Raw genomic sequence first — 21,050 nt, forward strand, 5'->3', positions numbered from 1 at the left:
CAGTGGGAGATTCCACACAGAGCTTGTTAATTGGACAGATAACACAGATACCATATGTGACTTGCCTACTGTTCTTTGCTGGTTACAGAATTCTGCATCTTGGATGGTATCTAGACTGCTGTCATTGTGCTGAATGCAGGGCTGGTATATGATGAGCCCCCCCCCCAAAAAAAAAACGGCAGAAAAATTAAATACTGGCATAAATTAACCTGGCACAGACCTGTCATCTGCATTATTGACTTATTATTAATTATTAACAAAATCCTCACATGTGGATGAGCATAGCCTGATGGTTGATAAATAACTTGGTGGCAAAGCCGGATATTACGTCATCCATTTGGGCACATTTTGGCTTTGAGCCCAATGAAAGAGGGCTGCCAGAAAATTCAGATGATCCTATTTGCAGGCTTTTTTTCCCACATAATTGTAGCAGTTTCACGCGAAAACGCCAATACTTTGCGAAGGCATATGCAAATTAATCCCTGGCAACATCCACGTCCCCTGCGCCTACAGTTTAGGAAATCAGCTGACGGTGTCTCAAAGCCAGTGTCTTTCTCCGTGGGTTTCTTGTTCCCTCGGCATCCTCTGTGTGTGTTATCACTCCATCGGTATATATCCACAGGTCTCAAGATAACAGCGGATTTCGGACTGACCAGCTGATCCCTGTTGTAAACAATACAGGCGTCTTCGGATTCCAGGCAACACCAAAAACTAGTTGCAATGCAGCTATGATGTCAATAAAAACCCAAAATATTTTATTGGCTAATGATGCAGAAAATGTAAAAAAAAAAGAAAAAACAAAGCCACGAGCTATAGGTTTTAGTTTAGTTTTAGTTTTTTGTAAACCGCATTTTTTTTTTTATCGCGGTATTAAAAAAAAAATGTAAATCGCCCCTGCCCTAGCTGAATATCAAACTGGAACCAAATAAGGAGGCACAGTATATGAAATGCACAAAATACTGAAGCAATCCGTCATGCTCCTTTACAACAATTATTCTCCACAGTCTCACATGTTAAAAAATAGCACAACGACACACACTTTTAGTCAGGAAGAAAGCATTTCAACAAGTAATTACTCTACACTTATGTCACATTTGTATTACATTGCCAACTTTTGATTCCTGAGCAGAAATATAATACTTTACAGTAAAAAATACATAATTGTCTCTCAACAGTTTTTTTTTTGTGAAACTATCAGACAAATAATGTCTTTATATCTTTTAAAATAAACATATCCATACATATAGTCCAGCAGAGATGTGTGTGTATGTGCAGCATGTCGATAGCAAAGTGTATGAATGCATGGAGATAATATGAAGTTGTGTATTCAGAGAGGCTACATACCAATACTGCACTTCTTTGCAATTATATTTGAAAACATGTGTCATGAGTAATATTTCCAAATATATTACAGTTGTATGCAGAAATTTGAAATTTGGACAGCCCTGTGCAAAAGGGTTATTTTTACCATCAACAGTTCTGGATCTCATCTAATTTAACGCAATAAAGCAGTTAAATTGCATTTTCATTTGAAGAAATGTTCATTATAAAGCTCTGTCGCAGGTGACTGTTTTCACTCATTTCCTAATTATGACCAAAATAGAGAATTTGTCAAACATTTGCATACAACTGTAAAGGTACAGTGTTCCATCTTTATCCAGGATTGTGCAAGGAGCATTTCACAGCATATCATCCATTTTCTTTTATAAATACAGTCAAATACAGCTCAAACAGTAAACAGTACCTCTGTATAGTTATATGATAACTGACAAGATTTACCACACTCCAATAAAGAGTGGAAAAAACGAAAAAGTACAAGATAGAACAAGGAGTTGAACATTTCTTTATGATCGCTTTGAGGATTGTCGAGATCTCATATGGTTCAGACCATCTTGTCCATAGTTTGTAACAAAGCTCTTAAAAAGAGTCTGTTAAGGTCATTTTTGATGTGGTGACAGTACAATAACATTCAATAGTAGCTTGTTTGAGGATTTAAAGCAGTACACTTAAATAAAAAAGTCTTGGAAGATAATTTGTAACAGTGGTGGTAATTACTTCAGTAAAGTTTATCCAGCTTTGAAAAAACAGTTTTTTCAGTACATTAATCTCCTCGGTGAGTTCAGGAGTATCTTGCTGCCCAAAAATGTACAGTTCAACTGCAACCAATGCTGTCTTGGTTTAGGTAAATATTAACATGGAATTGTGAGTGCTTTAATGTTCGTGATCTCTGTTGTTGCTCTACATTGCACTTGCAACTACAAACCATGAACTAAATGCTGAGCTACATTTCATCTGCTGAGCTTGAGGTATGAGCTCATAGAGTGAGAGACACATATGTGATTTCTGAACTGTTGAACTCATATCTACCGCTCCACAGTTCCACACTGGAACTCCTCTGCAACGAGTCTTGCCTCTGGGCCCTTTTCTGCCATCTGTACCACAGAAAGCCGTACTCGCTTGAGGATCTCTCTGGACTAGTGGGGGTCGCCTCTTCTGGCTTTTCTGTACAACTCACACACTCCTGTGATGCAGCCACATATTCCAGTGTCTCTTCCATAGCATCACTTGACTCCACAAGTTCTTGCTGAAGATCTTGCGATGGCAGATCTTCATGAGGCTGAGGAGAATCTGGAGCTGGGCTCGTAGGTCCAAAGTCTATTTCCACTGATGTATCAGGAGATACTGAACTAGGAGGGGATATTGTAACAGTGACCGGTGGGAGTGACATGCCAAGGAATCCAGAAGCTACATTGCGAGACAAGTCAGCGAGATTATACTCTGTAGATGGACCCAAACAGACAAACTCTGCTGAACAGTCCTTAAAGCATGTGGTGTCAGGATCAACACTTGATAGTCGGGAACTTTGACAATCGAAAAGCTGTATGGATGGATCTAAATCCTCCGCATTAAACGATGAGTCCGGACTTAGATCAAAAGGCTCCGGTTCAGGGTCCATAAACACAGAGTCGAGATCATCTTGATCTAACGAAGTAAGCATGACTAAGTCAAAGTGGACCAGATCTGCATGAAATATGGGGGTGGTGTCCAGTGGTTCCGGCAGAGGTGGCCACTCTGAGTCTTGGTACTCCAGTTCAGGGTTTATTGGGGTTTCATCTAAACTGGAAGAAAAGGTTGAGTATGATGTCATTTGCTCTAAAGGAGGGTCAGAGGGTTGATCAGGAAAAGTGACAATGGGATCTGGATTTTTGTCATGGTCAGTTGGACTTGCTGGTAAGTCTGCATCAAGGTACTCTGACACCACTATAGATGGACAACTGTTTTCAATCGGTAAGTTACATGGCACAACAGTTTCATGATCAAGTGAGGGAACTTTACAGACTGATGGTGGACTAAAAGGGTTAGGTGTAGAAATTATGGCCTTATTTGATGCTTTTGGTTCTTTCTCTGTTGAATCTGAGTGATAAGGGTCTTCTAATACTGAAAATGGTAAAGACACAGTAATATCTTGAGAGACAGGTTTTGGGTCAACCACAGCAACATGTTCTGGAGACTCCGGATCTACAGTAATATCTTGAGAGACAGGTTGTGGGTCAACCACAGCAACATGTTCTGGAGACTCCGGATCTACAGTAATATCTTGAGAGACAGGTTGTGGGTCAACCACAGCAACATGTTCTGGAGACTCCGGATCTACAGTAATATCTTGAGAGACAGGTTGTGGGTCAACCACAGCAACATGTTCTGGAGACTCCGGATCTGATGTCAGGTCACACTCATATTCCTTTGGTGGAGAGACAGTAACTATAGGGACTGGATATGGCAACTGTATCTTTTCTCTTTCAATTTGTTCTGACTCGATGGATTTCATGTTATCAGGGTGAGACTGTTCATTACGTGAGAGGGACACATCAGCTCTGCCTACATCAATTAATCGTGGAGTGATTGGCGTTTCCCTTTCTGCTGTCGATGAATCATCTAAGCTTTCAAAAACAGTTTCTGAATCAAGCAACTTAGCATCTTGAGTAGCAATTGGCTCATTGGTGTCCATGTCAGAAGAACTCTCTGGATCTGGCGTATCTGTGGATGGAATTGCGGTCAAGACAAACGTATCTAGCGGGATTGCTCTAACAGAGCCAGGAAGTATTGGATCCAGTGAAAGAGGAATAGCACTTTCTACAAACATTGACTGTGGACAGGCAAGGATGCTTGGGTCCATCGAAAGCTGTTTTGGCAGATTTCGGCGAGCACCTTTATTTTCGTCCTTCTCTTCAGGACAGTTGACAGCTGCATCTGCAGTGCTTTGTCTGACTAGGACTTTGCTTCTGGCCTGAGTGCCCACAGACACTTTAGATACCTGGGGCTTCTTCTCTCTTTCTCTACCAGTTCTTCTATCTGAAGTTGAGGCTCTAGTTCGTCCTGTCCCTCCTTCCCCTGGGCCAGTCTCTGGTCTTGTTCCTGTACCAGGTCCAGCTGCTTTGTCAGAGCCTGCAGAAGCTCCTGCTTCCATGTTAAAACCTTGGGGAGACCATGTGTTGTAATGCTGTGTAAAAGTGTTGAAATTACTGTTGAAAGCACGAAGTTCTTTACATAGGTCTGTTCTGAGTTCAGCTAACTCTCGACGCATGGCAGTAACTTCTTCCTTCCACTGCATGCTGATAGCTGCAGCCAAGGTGGCTGACTCTTTGATGCTGGCCTGGATGGCTTTTGGCGATGGCCGTTCTGGGGCACTCGATCTGGGGGATCTGAAGAGGCTTGGAGAAACAGGTGGCCCAGACAAAGGCTTTGCTGTGGCTCCCGTGTTATCTTGGTGGTAAAGCCTGTCTCTTCTGATGGGGCAGCCTAGATCATCATGAGTCAGTGGGGCCGTGTCTGCCAAATCCTCATGTATACTGGTCTGGTCGGGTAAACATGTGTCTTCATGCACATAATTTCTGTCTGGAAGACAAATGTAGATATGTATCTGTAATATGGGTACCGGTGTGAGCAGCTGGAGAGAATGTGCTTTTTATTGCCACATAGCAGTAACATCAAGTCATGCATCGAATGCCATGAGTCAAAATAAGATAAACAGCTGAAATCTGCAGCATCCACGTTCTAAAGTTATTATTATCGTCCCAATTTGTTCCTCTGCATCATTGGCATACCGTGGAAGGAGGATTTGTATATTATAATTTCAAATACATAACTAGAAACCAGTATTCCATTGAGAAAGCACTCCCATTTTGACTCATTTCAAAAAAGTGTTTACACTGCCTTCTCAACCTTAATTTGAAGCATGCATTCTTCGCATCTTTTCAGTGCACAAAGCAGAAAGTCCTAGATTCCCGAGCAAATCACAAAGAATGGACAAAGCAAATTAATGAGGTGTTGGAAAAAATAAATCCTTGCACACTATTCTCCTTTTAGTTCAGGTAAAGATAAGTGAACTTTGTGCAGTGAAAAGAGGCAAAGATGAGCAAAGTTTCCAAACATTTTTGTCATAGACCAGGAAGTACAGTATGAACCCTATTGAAATTGTCAGGTCCAGTATGACCGATTGAATCAAAGCACTAACTGTCCCATGTCCAAAATGATTACAAGGTTCTGCATCTTAGATATGCAAATATATTTGGGTTTACTGAGAAAGCAGTGTAAGCAAATATTTGTTATGAAGAATTAAGCATAAGCACACCTCCAGATGTTCACACCTCTAACTCTCCCTACAATTACCCAACGCATATTGGCTCATAAATCTACTATGGGAGGAGATGGAAATCCTTTAAGACTTCTTGTCCAGGTAGCTTTTCTTCATGTCTTCTCATGGTCTTCATCTTTACAAGGTAGTATCATTTCTTCTGTGAATCCAGCAATCAAGGGAATTGTTGAGACCACCAGCAGCTTACAAATTACAGTCAAGGCCCAATATTAGAAATAAATGCATGTGTCAGCTGAGTAAGCGTAGATTATTGTGTTATATATATGTAAAACTAATTGGTGAGACAGTTCATTTACCTGTGTAGTCATTGTCAGCTTTAGATTATTAATTATCAAGGTTTAGACACACAAATCTGCAACTCTGCCAATGTCAGTCGGAACTGTGTGTTTCAAGATGATCTTTGAAATCAGATGAAATAACTTGTACGGAACAAACAACCTGACAAGATTTAACAGCTGTGACATTGCTGTTTTTGTGGCACAGCCTAAACTAAGTTTATGGGGAAAAAAAGGAAAAAAATACTCTGCATAAGATTATTGAACCATTTGTCTTCCCTAAAATCCACCGTGTGGAAACATGAAAGCCAACACAATTAGACTTCCAAAGTGTAGTGGAAGAAGTAGTGTCCCTGTTCTGATCAGATCTTCATGTCAAACATTTGCAACTTTCAATAGGGTTCATAGCTTTACTCTCTGATGCATCCAGTGTGAAGAGCAGATGAAGGACTGTATTCAGAATACAGTAGGATGAGCCAGCACAGCTTGCTGCAGCGATCATACCTCCATAAAATATGGAAACATACGAGAGTAATTCATGCAGAGACACAAAACAGTTTACGCTAACTTTTCTCTGTTCATTCATTAACCCACATCAGTGTCACATTTGGTATTAATTTGTCTGTTTTCTCAGGCAGACTATAAAAAAAAAAACTATGCAAGATGTAATTTTTATGTTCGGATAAATGTTACGTCTAAATGTGCTTACCTGTGGTTGACCTGACGGTGGAGGTGACGCTGGACGCCATAGGTGGGATGCAGTCGTCATCTTGGGAGTAGCCGGCCTGGATGGCTCGCAGGTAGCTGTGGCTCCGGGTTCTGAAGCAGCCGGGTAGATCCAGAGCCTCCATGGCCTGGGATTCCACCTCACTGAACACCGACTCGCACACAGACTCAAACTGGCCATTTATTTCTGTTTCACTCACCTACAAGAATAACAGAGCTGTAAGCAAGCTTTCTTCATTGTTAAGAGATAAACATGTTTTTCTGTTTTTTGGAGGAATTAATGGTTTGCTTATAAAACTTTGTGTAAAACATTGTTTTTTGTTGTCTTTATCACTCAAGATAAAAACAAAAGGATATCACATGATTTACTAACCATAAAGCAAGGCGGATAACAGTGAAATAGCTGTTTTCCATAACGGCACAAGGCTACCATGATATATTTTTTTATTTATGTGTTGCCTGGAAATTGTTTCAACACCACAGAATAACCTGTGGGTCAGTGCCTTTTTTGTGTGATCGCAGTATGTCTTGCTTTCTGCAAATACCAAGCAATGGGATATAAATTTTCATGAAGTCAAGGTCATACTGTGCTGCGGGGATGACATGCCTGGTAATGTATTTGATACTGATTTATTGCAAATAGACACTTAATGAGTAGACAGGGTTTGATTTTCCCATCTGGCAAAAGCAAGGACCAAAGACAAATATCTTGTTCTTCTGGGATTTGGAATTAGTAGGGGCTTAGTTGAGCTTTTAAGATGCCAAACAAATCAATACACCTCTCTTTCAAGGAGGAGATAAATATCTCGACAACCCCTGCTGGAGTTGTTTAATTAATCCAGATAAACAACGTGAAACGAATTGCTGTATCAAGTATGTGCAACCAAAATTAACCCTACAGTAGACCTCTGTTCATTGCCTAAAAGGTTCACTGTGACTGTGTAGTCCCATGAGTATCGGAGACTTAATGCAAGATTATTAAAATATTATGGAAAGCCTTTTAGTTTGATTGTAATACCAAGTGAATACTGTTGTGACAAAAATTGCTGAACAAGATTCTATTTAAGTACCAGCAACAACCATTGATGCCATTTTCTCATGCAGCCATCATACTGCAGAAATGTTCCAACCTAAAGTAAATACTTCAGGCCAGTATCATCGTATCACTGGACAACTCTTCTATTGGCCTTTGTGTTGCTTTTACTTAATTGAGTTCAAATATCTTAAATAAATACAACTCATCCTTTTTTCAAGACTGCAGCATTTTTATGGGCTACAAGTAATAAAAAAAACTTTTCACTGAAAGTTTTTGTTAAACTTTGGTTAAATTGAGGATGTACAGAGGGGACTGGAGGCAGAATTGTGCCACTGCATGGAAACTGATTCTGGGTTTTGTGGTCTCAATTAAAATGTGTTTGTGTGTTTGTGACCAAGTTTACTATTTTGAACTGCATAATTAATCTATGTGAATCCACATTCAGTCATAGCCTGCTGTCTCTTATTATGGAAAGGTCTATGGTTATGTCATAAAAGACTGTATTATAAATTGCGTTCAGTTTGGTTCAATATGAATCTGCTTACAATGTCATTCGAGTGATACAGGTTACATCACCCGGCCCTCCTAGGCTATTAGTGTCAGCCCTTTGTGTCAGCCACACGAATAACCTCCTGACACATTGAGACAAGTTGATCATATCATTATAATCCAAAATGTCTGGCAATTTCCTTACTTCTCCAGGGAGATATCTGTTGTTCTATGAAAACAGACCAATGACACACATGAGTGACACTTAAACAAACAAACAAACAGACAAATAAACAAGCCAAGAACGCAGGTTACTGGGGCAGCTTGGCCTGTCAGTCATTGGCGAGAACGTTCTGAATCATATGATTTAGGCACAGCCTATTAAAATGACACGCCAAACAAAACAAAACAATCCAACTCATATTCAGCGTTAAGAAAAATTAATTTGTGGCTTTTTCACCAGTAAAACTGCTAAATGTTATTAAGGAGATATAGATGTGGGCTACGCGCAAACAAATAAAACATAAAAAAAAATTAAAATCTATTTAAAATGCACAATTACAGTAATATAACTGGTACTGGTACTGGAACTGAGTTCACCAGTGCAACAACTCTGTTTTTCCTCTCAAAGGATCTGTAAAAATCTGCGTCTTTTCTGGAGACCAACTGAAACTTCCTCAAGACTTGCTCTCAGGGACAGAGTTATCTGTAATAACTGAATTTTTACATATTATATACAAAAATTATGATTTATTTTCCTTTGACCTCATATAATTACAAATATCTCCTATTCAATTTTTCACACCTATCACATTGTGGGTCAACACTGCACTGCATTTAAAAGTAGGGTAAGGAATTTCTGGATCATCAAATCTGTTGATATGAGCTGGTTCCTCCTTCCAACTCCCTCCTTAAGAAAGAAAAATTCCCATCACAAAAAAACTACCCACTTTTAATGTACTTTATTCAAAGCAGATTAGGCAAAATAATTTACTCACTATCTGAAACTCTACAAAGGTAAGACCAAGATTAGTTTTATACTGTGTGGAAGCCAGGCAAAAAAAGGAGCCAAAGATAGATTGTTTGCGACGGTAGATGAACTGATGGATATCGTTAATATAAATGATTATTAAAAAAAACAAACCCCAAATCTCTGTAAATCAATCGCGCATTAAATTATTTTCTGCGTCCCAGCAATCCCTAGCTTTGACAGACGTTGTAGAGTTTACGTGTGCACTCACCTGGCTCACCTGGCTAACACAGCTAGCCTGACTGAGTGTGCTGACGGCTCGCATGTAGCTCTGGTTCCTGGAGCGAAACTTGGGAGAGTTGTAGTTGGTGGAGGGATCCAAGGCAAGGCTGGGGTGTATTTCCCTGCCTTGCATGTGGTAACTCTGACTGAATGAAGAGAGAGAAGGAGAATCAGAGAATCAGATGGGGAGTGGGTGTATACATAAGAGCACGATTTAGTAAACAAATCATCTGAATGTAACCTAACCTAACCTATATCGTTTTGTGCTTTGCATCGTTTCTCTATTTGCAGCACGTTTGATGATGCTGCATTTGTCTTTGTTTTTTGCAGCACGTTTTTTTATTTGCACCACGTTCCTCTTTTTGTACCTCGTTTTGAGTTTGTGAATTTGAATCGTTTCTGTAATTGAAGCCGTTTTCATTAACTGAGACGTATTAGACCGTTGCAGTGCGTTTGGCCCTTGTCGGCCACCGTAGGTTACGGCTTTAACATCATGAGAAAAACAATTCAATTCAATTTTATTCATTCCATCCATCCATCCATTATCTTACCCGCTTTATCCCTTGCGGGGTCACGGGGGTCTGCTGGAGCCTATCCCAGCTCATTTCAGGTGAGAGGCAATTTTATTTAATTAAATTCAATTAAATTCAATTCAATTCAATTCAATTCAATTCACTTCAATTCAATTCAAATCTACTTCTTTAATCACCGAAGATAAAACGTATAAACTGTTGTAAGCCATGTCTGCAGACTTTTAGGGGGGGTCATCCCTCAAGATGTCACAGATGTCATTAGATTTCCTGGTGGTTCAGAACTTTTGAGGAATTATGTTAGGCAACAACTCCTGCATCCTACCCAGAGGAGCCACTTCCATCTGAAAAGCAAATGTGACTTTTTTTTAAATGTCATGATATACCTGTAGTTGCAAAAAAAGGTGTTTCCATTGCAGTTTTGCAAAGTATTCCTTTTTTGAATAGCCAGAAAACCACCTTATGCAAGCATAACTCCGCAGTTTTCGTAAAATCGACACATTTCAATTTAGTGTAGTTCCTATTTGCAATTCTAATTTGCACAACTTCAAGGGTAACTGAGAGAAGACTTGTCTCTTTTTGCTATTTTCCCCTACTACAGTCATCTGTTCATGGGTAACCTTTGAAAGGAGTTTGATTTCTGATGTGCTGAAGCATCCAATCAATGCTTGTAAATGAGGGAAATGCAAATCAGAAGCTAGTTAGTGAGCAAGCACTTCAGACAGAGCACCCCAGTGTCAGCCAGGTCAATTAAATATGCTGGCCAAGAGCGATAATCAGAAAGCCATGACTAGTTAGAAAGCTGCTGGAGGGAAAATGAGGGAGAAGTGAGCTTTTAGTAAACAGAAGACTACTATGTGAGTCATTGAGGGAATAACAAAGCGAGGTTTGCTCTATCTCTAATGGCAGGCAAGGATGAGTCAGCAGTTTCTGGTCTTTTTATAGCGAATGTTTGACAGAAAAAAAATGCAGGTGTGATATAAAAGTCCTCCAGTCATCAGTGTATCAAAAAATATTATCAACCTCTGAAATATGTGAACAATTCCTGGAGCTGAGATTAAATGTATATAAAGTGGTTTACACGATGAAATGCCAAGTAATGTGATTAGACTCTTGCATGACATGTAAGTTTTAGCAACGTTTGGTAAAAGTATTTACTACCAACCTGGTGCAATATATACGGTGAATTATGTCTTATCTATATTGTATTAAACATTGCCTCACACTTTGACGGTATTAGCAGATTGCTCTAGGTGACCTTTCGTTGAGTGGTCTTGAGCGTTTGATCTGTGAGGTGTCCATATTGAGTATGTCAGCAGGGCAGGAAGCCAACTGGCTCGGAGAATTGACCACTGCAACGAGGTAGCAACAGAGAGGGAAGAGAAGGCGCTGTGGCTGTATTCACCTTAAGTCTGCAGCAAAATTGGTGATGTAGTTACGCATGTCACTGTTGATTTTATCCAGGCGGTAAGAGCTGTGGGTAAAGAAAAAAACACAGTTACTGGGTCCCTGAAGTGGGAGTTGGATGGATGTGACGCTCTTGAGAGAAAGTCTAATGGAATTTGTGATACACTCAATGTTTGCTATGGGAGCCTTCACCAAACTGCTGCAAACATTAGGGTGATACAATGACCAACATGGCCTTGGGAGATGAGCAAAGTGGGAGAGTGTTACCATTAAAATTAGTTGCCAAGGACAACTGTCTGGTTAGGGCATTGTTTTCTAAATGATATATGTATAAAAACACATGTGACTTAATGAGGTGTGTGTTATGAATTGCGTGGGTGCACAAATGCAATGTATATTCTAACAACTCACCAAAAGTGTTTGATGATGAAATACTCCCAGCGCAAAACAATTACACTTCATCAAAAACCCTACGCTCTTACTCTGTGTGAATAATTATATTAAATGCACAGAACAAGAGTGCAATGAATGTTGGTAAAGCTTTTAGCTGACAAGATCGTGACATGCAGTAAGTGCACAATCCAAGGCCTTTCCCTGCTTGCAGTGATAATATCATCAGATGAGTGAAGGGAGGCTGTTTTGAGAATGTGTCGGCCCTTTTTATCAAATCATGCCACAGCAAATTTCCTCTAATGTTTCTGATTGGTGCTAATGTACTTCCATTGTCAGCCAATACTAAGACGTGGGATAATTGGAATCTCACTCTTCCTACCTTTGATGCTGCGAGTGAAAGTACTTAGTAATTCATTCATAATGCATGGATGAAAAACCATGTGACAAGATCTGAACAATAATAATAAAAAAAAAAAATCATGATGATTTTTTCCAAAATTCCAGTCTGGTCAACAAGGATGCATCTTTTCTTTTTGACAGTCAACAAATGAATCAACAAAAGCATAAATGAATAAATGATAAAAGACAATGCTGGAGAACTGTGTATAAAAGATGAACATGGGCATTATACCAGATCAGGGGCTGCATTCTTTCAAGGACAAAATCTAAGAAGACCTGTCCTTTTCAAGCCACAAGGGCCAAAGTGAGATTGGTGAAACACGATGGTCTAGCCCTCCGAGACCTTCCGGTTTACGCCACCGGTGCCAATCCTATCATAGGAACCTAACAGCGGCAGTTTTTGTCTCCTTAGATGGAGCCAAAAATTCTCACGTGTGTTATTATTGTATATAATCAGAAGAAATGTAGACACTTTCCTACTGTGTTCAATTAATTTCAGGCTGCTGTAAAAACTTGAGATATTCAAAGTTGCAAAGGATTCAACCCTGAAACGATGCAACGCCCATAGCTCTATCCTGTTGTCAAAATTTGAAAACATCTCTTATTTCCATAAAGACAAAGATATTGATAGCTGAAACTCAAACTCATGCAACATACAATTGTAGAAAACCACTGGGAGTTGCGATGGATAAGTACCCGCTGAACAACAACTGAAGATGTTATCTAAATTGGACTCATTTAAATAGATAACTATTTTGTGCAAACCAGAATAATGTTGGCTCTGACCTAATCTCTGTCTTTACAGACGGCTTTTTCTTTGCAGACAGCTGTTTAATCAGTTAATGAAAATGTAGTAATTGCCTCTCTGTATTACCCGCCCTGAACACAACCTCACAAGAGGAGTAACTGTCCTTTTTCTGTAAGAACGCCGTCACACGTTTGCATCTTCACAATGTTTACTGTATATTAACAAGTTCTATTAACAAAACAACCAGAGGTTTGCAGTCTCTTGGAAGAGAACACCAGGTATAAGAGTATAGAAATGTCACCGTGCTCAGTGTTACATTCAAACAGACATAATAATGTAATGAAAAAAAAAACCTGGCAAACAGAGAATCTGCCTGGATATGCACGACACGTCCGCTTCAGCCACAAATCAATGCGCTGGAATTCTGCTCTGACCTTGAGAACTTAGGCATGCTCATGCATAACACTAATGTAATCGAGTAATTATATTATGCTAAATCTAGAATTATCAAAAGCTTTGCTGCTGTTAAAGGTGATTAATTACAGTTTGCAATAAGTCAAGTATTGATACACAATCAAAAAAGGAGTTATTTTTGAATCTGTCACAAAAAAAGGGATTTGTGATTTGACACAAGGTCCAAGATATTCAGAAAAGTTGGCGGAGCTGGATGTCAAATAACAATTTTCCTTTTAAGCATGTGTTAAAGCAACAAATTATCAGATAAAGTACAGAAATAAGTCATAATGACTTAGACTGAAGCTTGCAATATGTCTTTATTTAAACATCTTTGTCTGATCATTACTTGAGAAAATTAATTCATACTGAGTTTAGCACATATATTATTTCAACACCTGACAGACCCAGAGCAAGCGTGGTGGGAGTTTGGGTAAATGGTCATTAATTAAAACATTCATTGACACTAGCTTTACTTAGAGGGCGCATGCTGTTCCAACTCAGTGGTCCTGTGACTGTGATGTATTCTTTATTGGTGAGCTGTACAAAGACCCTGCAATCTTCAAGAGTGACAGAGAGCTGGAAAAAGGAAAAGACAGAGGGAGGTGACAACTTGACAGCCTGTTCTCACTTTAACATGATTTGCTTCAAGGAGCTGCTGCTGTCAAATTTGTGTGTGGCCCATTTGGACAGCCCACAGGGACACCAAATTGCTACAGGTGCAGAGGAAATCCAACCTACGCCACTTCTGTCTTCAGTCCAATCTAATTCCATCCCATCATGCCCAATGAACCATAATACTACGAGAGCTCGCATGTCAGGGAGCCCTTGTATCTCTGACTCCTCTTATGTTTACTTAAACAGACCAAAGCAAAAACAGGTCAAGAACAGTTAAAACTGCCCAACGTTTCCAACAATAATCAGAGCAGTTCATAAACTGATAATGCACATTTAAAGTGGAACAGGAATGGCACAAAATCTAATCCTCATCAGATGCAATACTTTTTATTCAAGTGAGTGATCTCAAAAGCATATCACAGTTGTTGGCAGTACTGAATTCACAGCTTCATTATCTTTGATTTCTTGCCTTGCACAGTTGGTATTGTGCATGCACGAGTGTGGCATATCATGAAAGAAGATTTGAAATAGCTTGTTTTCAGACTTTTTTTCAGTCAAAGAGGTATTTCAAATGAAACTGTGTCATCATCCAATGCAACATCAGGAAAGAGCCCTAAAGAGAGTGAATTTTGAACATAAGAAGAAACAACTAAGAAACAGTTGAAGACAATGGAAGAATAGATGGAATACAAATAGTTCATATATATTATACAATATATCTACAGAAAATAATAATTTGATGAATTTAGCTACTCTGCATAAAAGTGGACAACCAGGCAAAATGACTCCAAATGTAACAGGGTATGCTCAAAGTTTGCACAAGATCCACTGACACTACCTTGAAGAAGTTTTGCAGGGATGTATATTTTTGGATAAAAAAGTTTGAAAAGAGGAAACAGCACCATATGTCATGAAAAGGACATTGCATGCAAGACATTATCCCAAAGGCAAAGACAGATGGAGGCTAAAACATGATTTTGGGCTGCTTTGCTGCCTATGGACCATCTCACAAGCATCAAAGACAGAAACAAGCTTCATATTTCTTTAAGCTGTGGTTCCCAAAATGTATCTAAAGAATAAAAGTAAAATATATATATATATATATATATATATATATATATATATATATATATATATATATATATATATATATATAGTGTCTCCAGTCTGAGCCAATAATGTACCAGATATACTATATGTATATACAGTGTTTCTGTTTTTTGTCCTTCAGAACGAGGATGTTGGAGCGTCGTCACAAAAGGAAGTGCGTTATTGAGTTATTTTGGATGAAAATTCCCCATGACCGCCGTCTAGTGCAGGTAACACATAAACTATTCATAAGGACTTCACACAACCCGCTTCAAAAGAACCAAGTTTAAAAGAATATGGAGAGTATACTTTAGTAGTGCTGCTTACTAGGGGTGTAACGGTATTTGTATTTGTCTCGACACAGTAAGAATGAAATCTTAAAAAGATGCGTGCACTGTGCCTCCAGGCGGTTTTATCTAAATTGCAAATTGTTTTTCTTCTTGTAAAATCCATCATAGAGTGAATGTGCCTACGTATTCCACTGTACCGGGGTGAAAGTGGGCAGGAACGACCCAGAACTTTGTTCCAGTAAAGGATCATTTGACAGAATGCTTTTCCAGTAAATGTTGCACCCCGTGACAACCATGGCAGCAAGAAAATAATCAAGTCATTCTTTTCTCACAGCTCTGGTTTGGGCGTTCTTGCAGCTTGTTCTTGACACATCAGTTGGGCTGACTTTTTTTCTCGCATGGTGACTGAGAACTGTTCTGTGATTGGTCAGAAATGTTGAGTAGGCATGGTTATAATATATATATATATATATATATATATATATATAAAAATATAAAAATAACAACAAATCTTCCTCCTCGGATTATTCTCATCCTTTATCAACTCAAAATCTGTGATCGCCATCACTTGCTGTCACTGTTTTGTTGTTTCTGTTGTGATATGTATATGCAGGGTTATTATTATTCATTCATTATGAAGTCACTAAAATATCAGGGGTCATGGGTTGCAGATTCTTGGACTTGCTTTTTGACGCTGTGGTTTGTTTTGGTCTTGCACCTACTGTATCTGCTGATTCACCTTTGCCTTGCGTAGCATCTGTGATTGTGCTTGAAATCTAACCAACGTTTAGGAGGAGACACGTGCTCAACTCACTGCAGTGCATGGCTGCTCATTAATGCTGCTCAAAGTACTGTAGCATTAAAATCTCACACACTTAACTGTACACATCTATACATGCCATATCTCCTTACTTTTAAATACCGGTAAAACATGACACTTAATACCGGCAGTCTCTGAGTTACCGACATGTGACATCATGTAGAATTGGGCGTAACCTTATTCTCATTCACTCCCTCCAGTGACATACACACTCCCCTCCCCAATCTGTTGCCCTGACACATATTCACTCTTGCACTGATTCATTTTCATGATACAAAACCACAAGCTTTCATTACACTAGGGTTTTCATCTTCAAACAACTGTTGCTTATTTTTATCGCAATATCTGGCAACCCTCCCACATGTAGCAGCAGTGGGAGAATCCGGTTAGGGCTTTCAGGAGTTCTGCAGTTGAATTTCTCGTCAAGCATGAAATATCAGAATCAGAATCAGAATCAGCTTTATTGGCCAAGTTTGAACATGCAATTCAGGGAATTTGACTCCAGTTATTTCGCTCACTTTACCCAGATTTATAATAATATAAAAAGCTTGCAACCACTTTAATAAGCTATAATGAAAGATCTATAATGAAAGATCTCAACACTGACTTGACACTTGAGAACAATATAATATAATATCCCGGCCAGAACAAACTTTGTTCTTGGTCATGCCATCTTAACAAAAATAACAAATGTCCTTGTTCTTGTGGAGTATGTAACAACCTTAAGAGAAGATATCTCTCCAAACTCACATTCAAAACCAGTAACGGTAGCACTTTCAATATAGAAACACATTTGCTGGCATTGTGCCACCTTTAACAGCACATGTTTCTTTATTATGTGCTTCTAAGTTGTTGGAAAGCAGTGTTTCCCAAACTTATTCCTCAGGGGACACCATCCTGCATGTTTTAGATGTTTCCCTGCTCAAACACACCTGGCTGAGTCACTGATTCATACTGATCCATACTGAGCTTGTCATCAAGGTCTACACAAGTCTGTCAATGGCCTACTAATTTGAGCCAAATGTGTTGAAATGTGTTGAGCAGGGCAATATCTAAAACATGCAGAACAGTGAGGCCAGAGGAGCATGATTGGGAAACATTGTTCTCAAGTCTCAAGTCAGTGTTGGGATCTTTCATATAGCTTATTAAAGTGGTTGCAAGCTTCCATCAACATGCTGCAATCAAATTAACTTATCTCCAACATTTATAACCATAACCCCCTAACAGGGTTTTCAAATATTAGACTGTGACACAATGTTTGGATGATTTGCAGTCTCTTAGCTCAACAGACGACATCATCATATACCTGTATGTACTATATTTGCTCTTGAAACAAGCTAAAACAACAAATGATAGCTAATCATGGGACAATACAGTCCCCACCTATACCAAAAATATAAAGGAAGCATTGTACAACTTAGGAGTCACACACAACAATATAAATCTTTGTGTACTATGTACTATTGATCATCCTGTAGTACAGTAGTACACTAAAGTAGTACATCCTTTAGTACAGGTGCAAAACTGTTTTTGGTAACCTTTGTGCAGTACAAACTTCACCTAGTCCCTGTGATCTGTGGTGCCCTCTTACTGGTTAGAAACTCCAGGTTTTGCAACAACCGTCTTGAAGGGGGATTCTTCAGAAACTAGAGCTTGGAAAGAGTTGAGTGATGCAGCAGGACACTTAAACTAAACATTTAAAGGGGACCTATTATGAAAAACACGTTTTCTACATATGGTCTCCCCTCAGCCTGCCAACTCAGAGAAGGAGGAAAGCAACCAAACTCTGCAGTGTCTGTACAGCCGCCCGGATGAGCCATACAGTGTGACGTGGCTTCTATGAGCCGTTCAGATTCTGTTCCCGTCGGTACGTAACGAAAATGCGATCTACATAGGTTGGCCTCCGATGCGTGAAACCACGCCCACAACTAACTCCGCTTCCGCCATTTTTTCGTAGCGGTGTATCACGTCATTCAGGCAGCCAATCAGCACAGTGCCTCATTATCATAGCCCCGCCCACTCAGAATCCCTCATAGATAATGAGGTTAGACACTGGGAAGCTGCAGACATGGCTCAGAGGCTGAATTTCTAATTTATTTAGCAAAAACAATCAAAAGCTTGTTTTTAAGACATTCAAGGCCTGTTTAAAATAGGTATTAGATGCCATAATAGGTCCCCTTTAATTAAACTGTGCTTACAGCTTCACAAATAAAAATGATGTAAACATGTACTTTACGCCAGTCGGGGGTCTTTGAGACATGAGTACGGAGTTATGTCAATTGCAAGGAGGGTTCATCAGCCACAGCAGCAAGATCATAATCCCAACAAAATCTGCCTACCTAAACTCTCACTTCTAATTTACAGAGGTGTGCTGAGACCCGGTATTCAACTGCAGGAACCAGCTATGTCACACTGCACAGGATAACTATTTCAAGACTTTCATGGTATTGTGTTATACCACTCGCCTGAGGAGTGTGTTTCGGTTTGTGGCTGGCGACCAATTAAGACTCTCTTGGGCTTGAGCGGCCTCCTAGAAATGTTCAATGTGGGAACTCAAAACTGCAAGAGAGACACTGTAAAATAATATTGTGTAGGTCTGATGTATAGCACTTCTTTAAAAACTCATTACCAAGGTGTGTTATTACATTCTCTGATGTAATAAAACCAACTCGTTCTACAGGAAACCAATCCCATACAGCTGAAATCAGAAAAATGACACATCATAGCAGTGGATTTGCAGGACTATCAGGACTCTTCCGTAATGACTCTCTTGGGAATTTCTGCTGGCGTTTAAAGTAAAAGCACAAACAGCTCTTATGCTGCAGACTCAATAATACTGCTGCTTCGATGGACTCAGAAGCAAGCCATACTTTCTGAGCCATGCTGGTCAATATCTTGCTTTCAGAAGCACCCTGCAGACTCCCAGACTTATCACAGAAAGAACCGTTTATTCAGAGGGCCCTCGGAGTACAATAACTGAAATTGATATCCTTTCATGCTGTTGCATCCTCATAAATCATTCACAGTTTGCAGCTATTTAGAATGGCTCGTGAGGGGCAGCGGTTAGATGAGAAAAAAAAAAAATCTGATAAATCACTGTGGCTGAACCACATGGTACAAAATCATCAGAGAGCTGCAAATGACTGCTTCCTCTGTAACAAAATACCACCATGATCCTCCCTGATCACATCGATGAGGGAGGATCATGGTAGTGTCTGTAATATCCGATTTATCATTGTACATTCACAACAATGACTATTTGACCTATTATGTAAGCACAGAAGGGAACTATTTAACAATAATATCCGTTTTTTGGATCTTTACTCTCCTGTTATTGTCCTTCCATTCAGAGCCTCAATAGGTTCACCATTACTTGTCTGTGTGCAGGGGTGCAGAGGGTCGTGTTAACAAAGGGGATGTGTATTAAAGCATTCTGTGGGTGTTTCCCACTGCACTTTCCATAATTCAAGGGGAGAAAAAGCATCCACTTTGACAACCTCTGCTGAATGGAAATTAACTTTATTTTTTATTTTTTTTGCAGCCTGAGAGAAAGAGGATCATAAGTGGTAGTCAGAATGTGTTATTTTGTCTCTTTCTGACATCACACACTGCAGCTTTCTTACTGATACAGGCCCCACTCTGCAGTGGGGTTGGATGCAAGGTCGTCTTTGCATAATGTCTGCAGTTTATGTCCACAATTTATGTCGTATTAGTTGTCAGATTATTGGCCTTCAGGCGAATGCAAATGTAGAGATGAGCAGGCACACTATGTGATTTATGCAAACGTTGTAGGGACCCTATGAGGAGCTTTTCTGTCCTGTCCTGCCAGAGTATAAAGCAATATAATAACAATATAAAGCATAAAGCATATACACACACACACACACACATATACATATACATATATATATATATATATATATATATATATATATATATATATATATATATATATATATATATATATATACACAGGGCTGCACATAATTATTTTGGTCTGGTGCTCAGAGGAGCCCCTGGATATGTGACTTGGGGCTCCAAAACCGCGGTGACCCGTCTCGCCGGATCGATAAAAGAGGGATGCAGGAATAAGTTATAGGCAAAACGATATTTATTCACTTATAAAGATGAATGGCTCAATATTGTCCTTTACAAAGTTAATTTATTTCAATAATTCAACTAGAATATGGTGTAAAAGTTAATTTAATTCAATAATTCAACTAGAATATGGTGTAAAAGTTAATCTGAAACTAATATATTACCTAGTCTTATTACATGCAAAGCAAGATATTTTGAACCTTTATTTGTTATAATTTTGATGATGGAATTGTTTATTGATTTCATAAAATATTCTTTAATTTATTTTTTATTAGGGGTTTTCATAAACTGTGAGCCATAATCTGAGAGCGGCGTCTTGCTGGTGCAGGAAACTGCTGCACGGAGATGAGTGACGGACACTGGCTGATTTATGGTTCTGCGTTGCACCAACGCAGAGCTTACGGGGTAGGATAGGCGGGAACACGACGTACGGTGCGCATCGCCGCGTAACATCATGCAGTCACTTCTCGGCGAACACATGTTTTCTGTTAGATTCGGGTAGTGGTTCAGTTTGGCGTCTCTTTGTAGTTGGTGGTGGTGGAACGCCAAAATAATAACTTAATGGCGCTTGCTTCTTGGACATTTTGACGAGACGTGTCGGGGTTTGTTCAGTAACGCTGATCCTTACCTTTCTTCCTGCCCAAACCACCGCCGCAACGAGCATGGAGGGGGAGTAAGGACGCGCTGTGATTGGCCAGTACCAACTTTGAGTGGCAGTTCTGGGGAAAAGCTCTCCCAATAGATTTTTTAATATTAGTATTCTGGTCTGGC

At 39.5% G+C, this 21,050-nt stretch overlaps 1 protein-coding gene across 2 annotated transcripts in view; it reads right to left on the reverse strand.

The window, feature by feature from the left end:
• The window catches only part of dlgap2a (discs, large (Drosophila) homolog-associated protein 2a), a 164,311-nt gene that overhangs the window by 28,811 nt on the left and 114,450 nt on the right, over positions 1-21,050 (reverse strand). The window contains exons 3-5 of one of the 2 annotated variants that reach the window (XM_061743413.1): positions 11,370-11,438; positions 9,433-9,580; positions 6,641-6,857 (exon numbers count right to left, since the gene is read on the reverse strand). In XM_061743413.1, coding sequence (XP_061599397.1) covers positions 6,641-6,857; positions 9,433-9,580; positions 11,370-11,438 — 434 coding nt within the window. The remainder of the gene's footprint in view (positions 1-6,640; positions 6,858-9,432; positions 9,581-11,369; positions 11,439-21,050) is intronic. The other variant, XM_061743414.1, reaches the window with a different exon arrangement.

This window comes from Cololabis saira, chromosome 16 (assembly GCF_033807715.1).
Source record: "Cololabis saira isolate AMF1-May2022 chromosome 16, fColSai1.1, whole genome shotgun sequence".
NCBI lineage: Eukaryota > Metazoa > Chordata > Actinopteri > Beloniformes > Belonidae > Cololabis > Cololabis saira.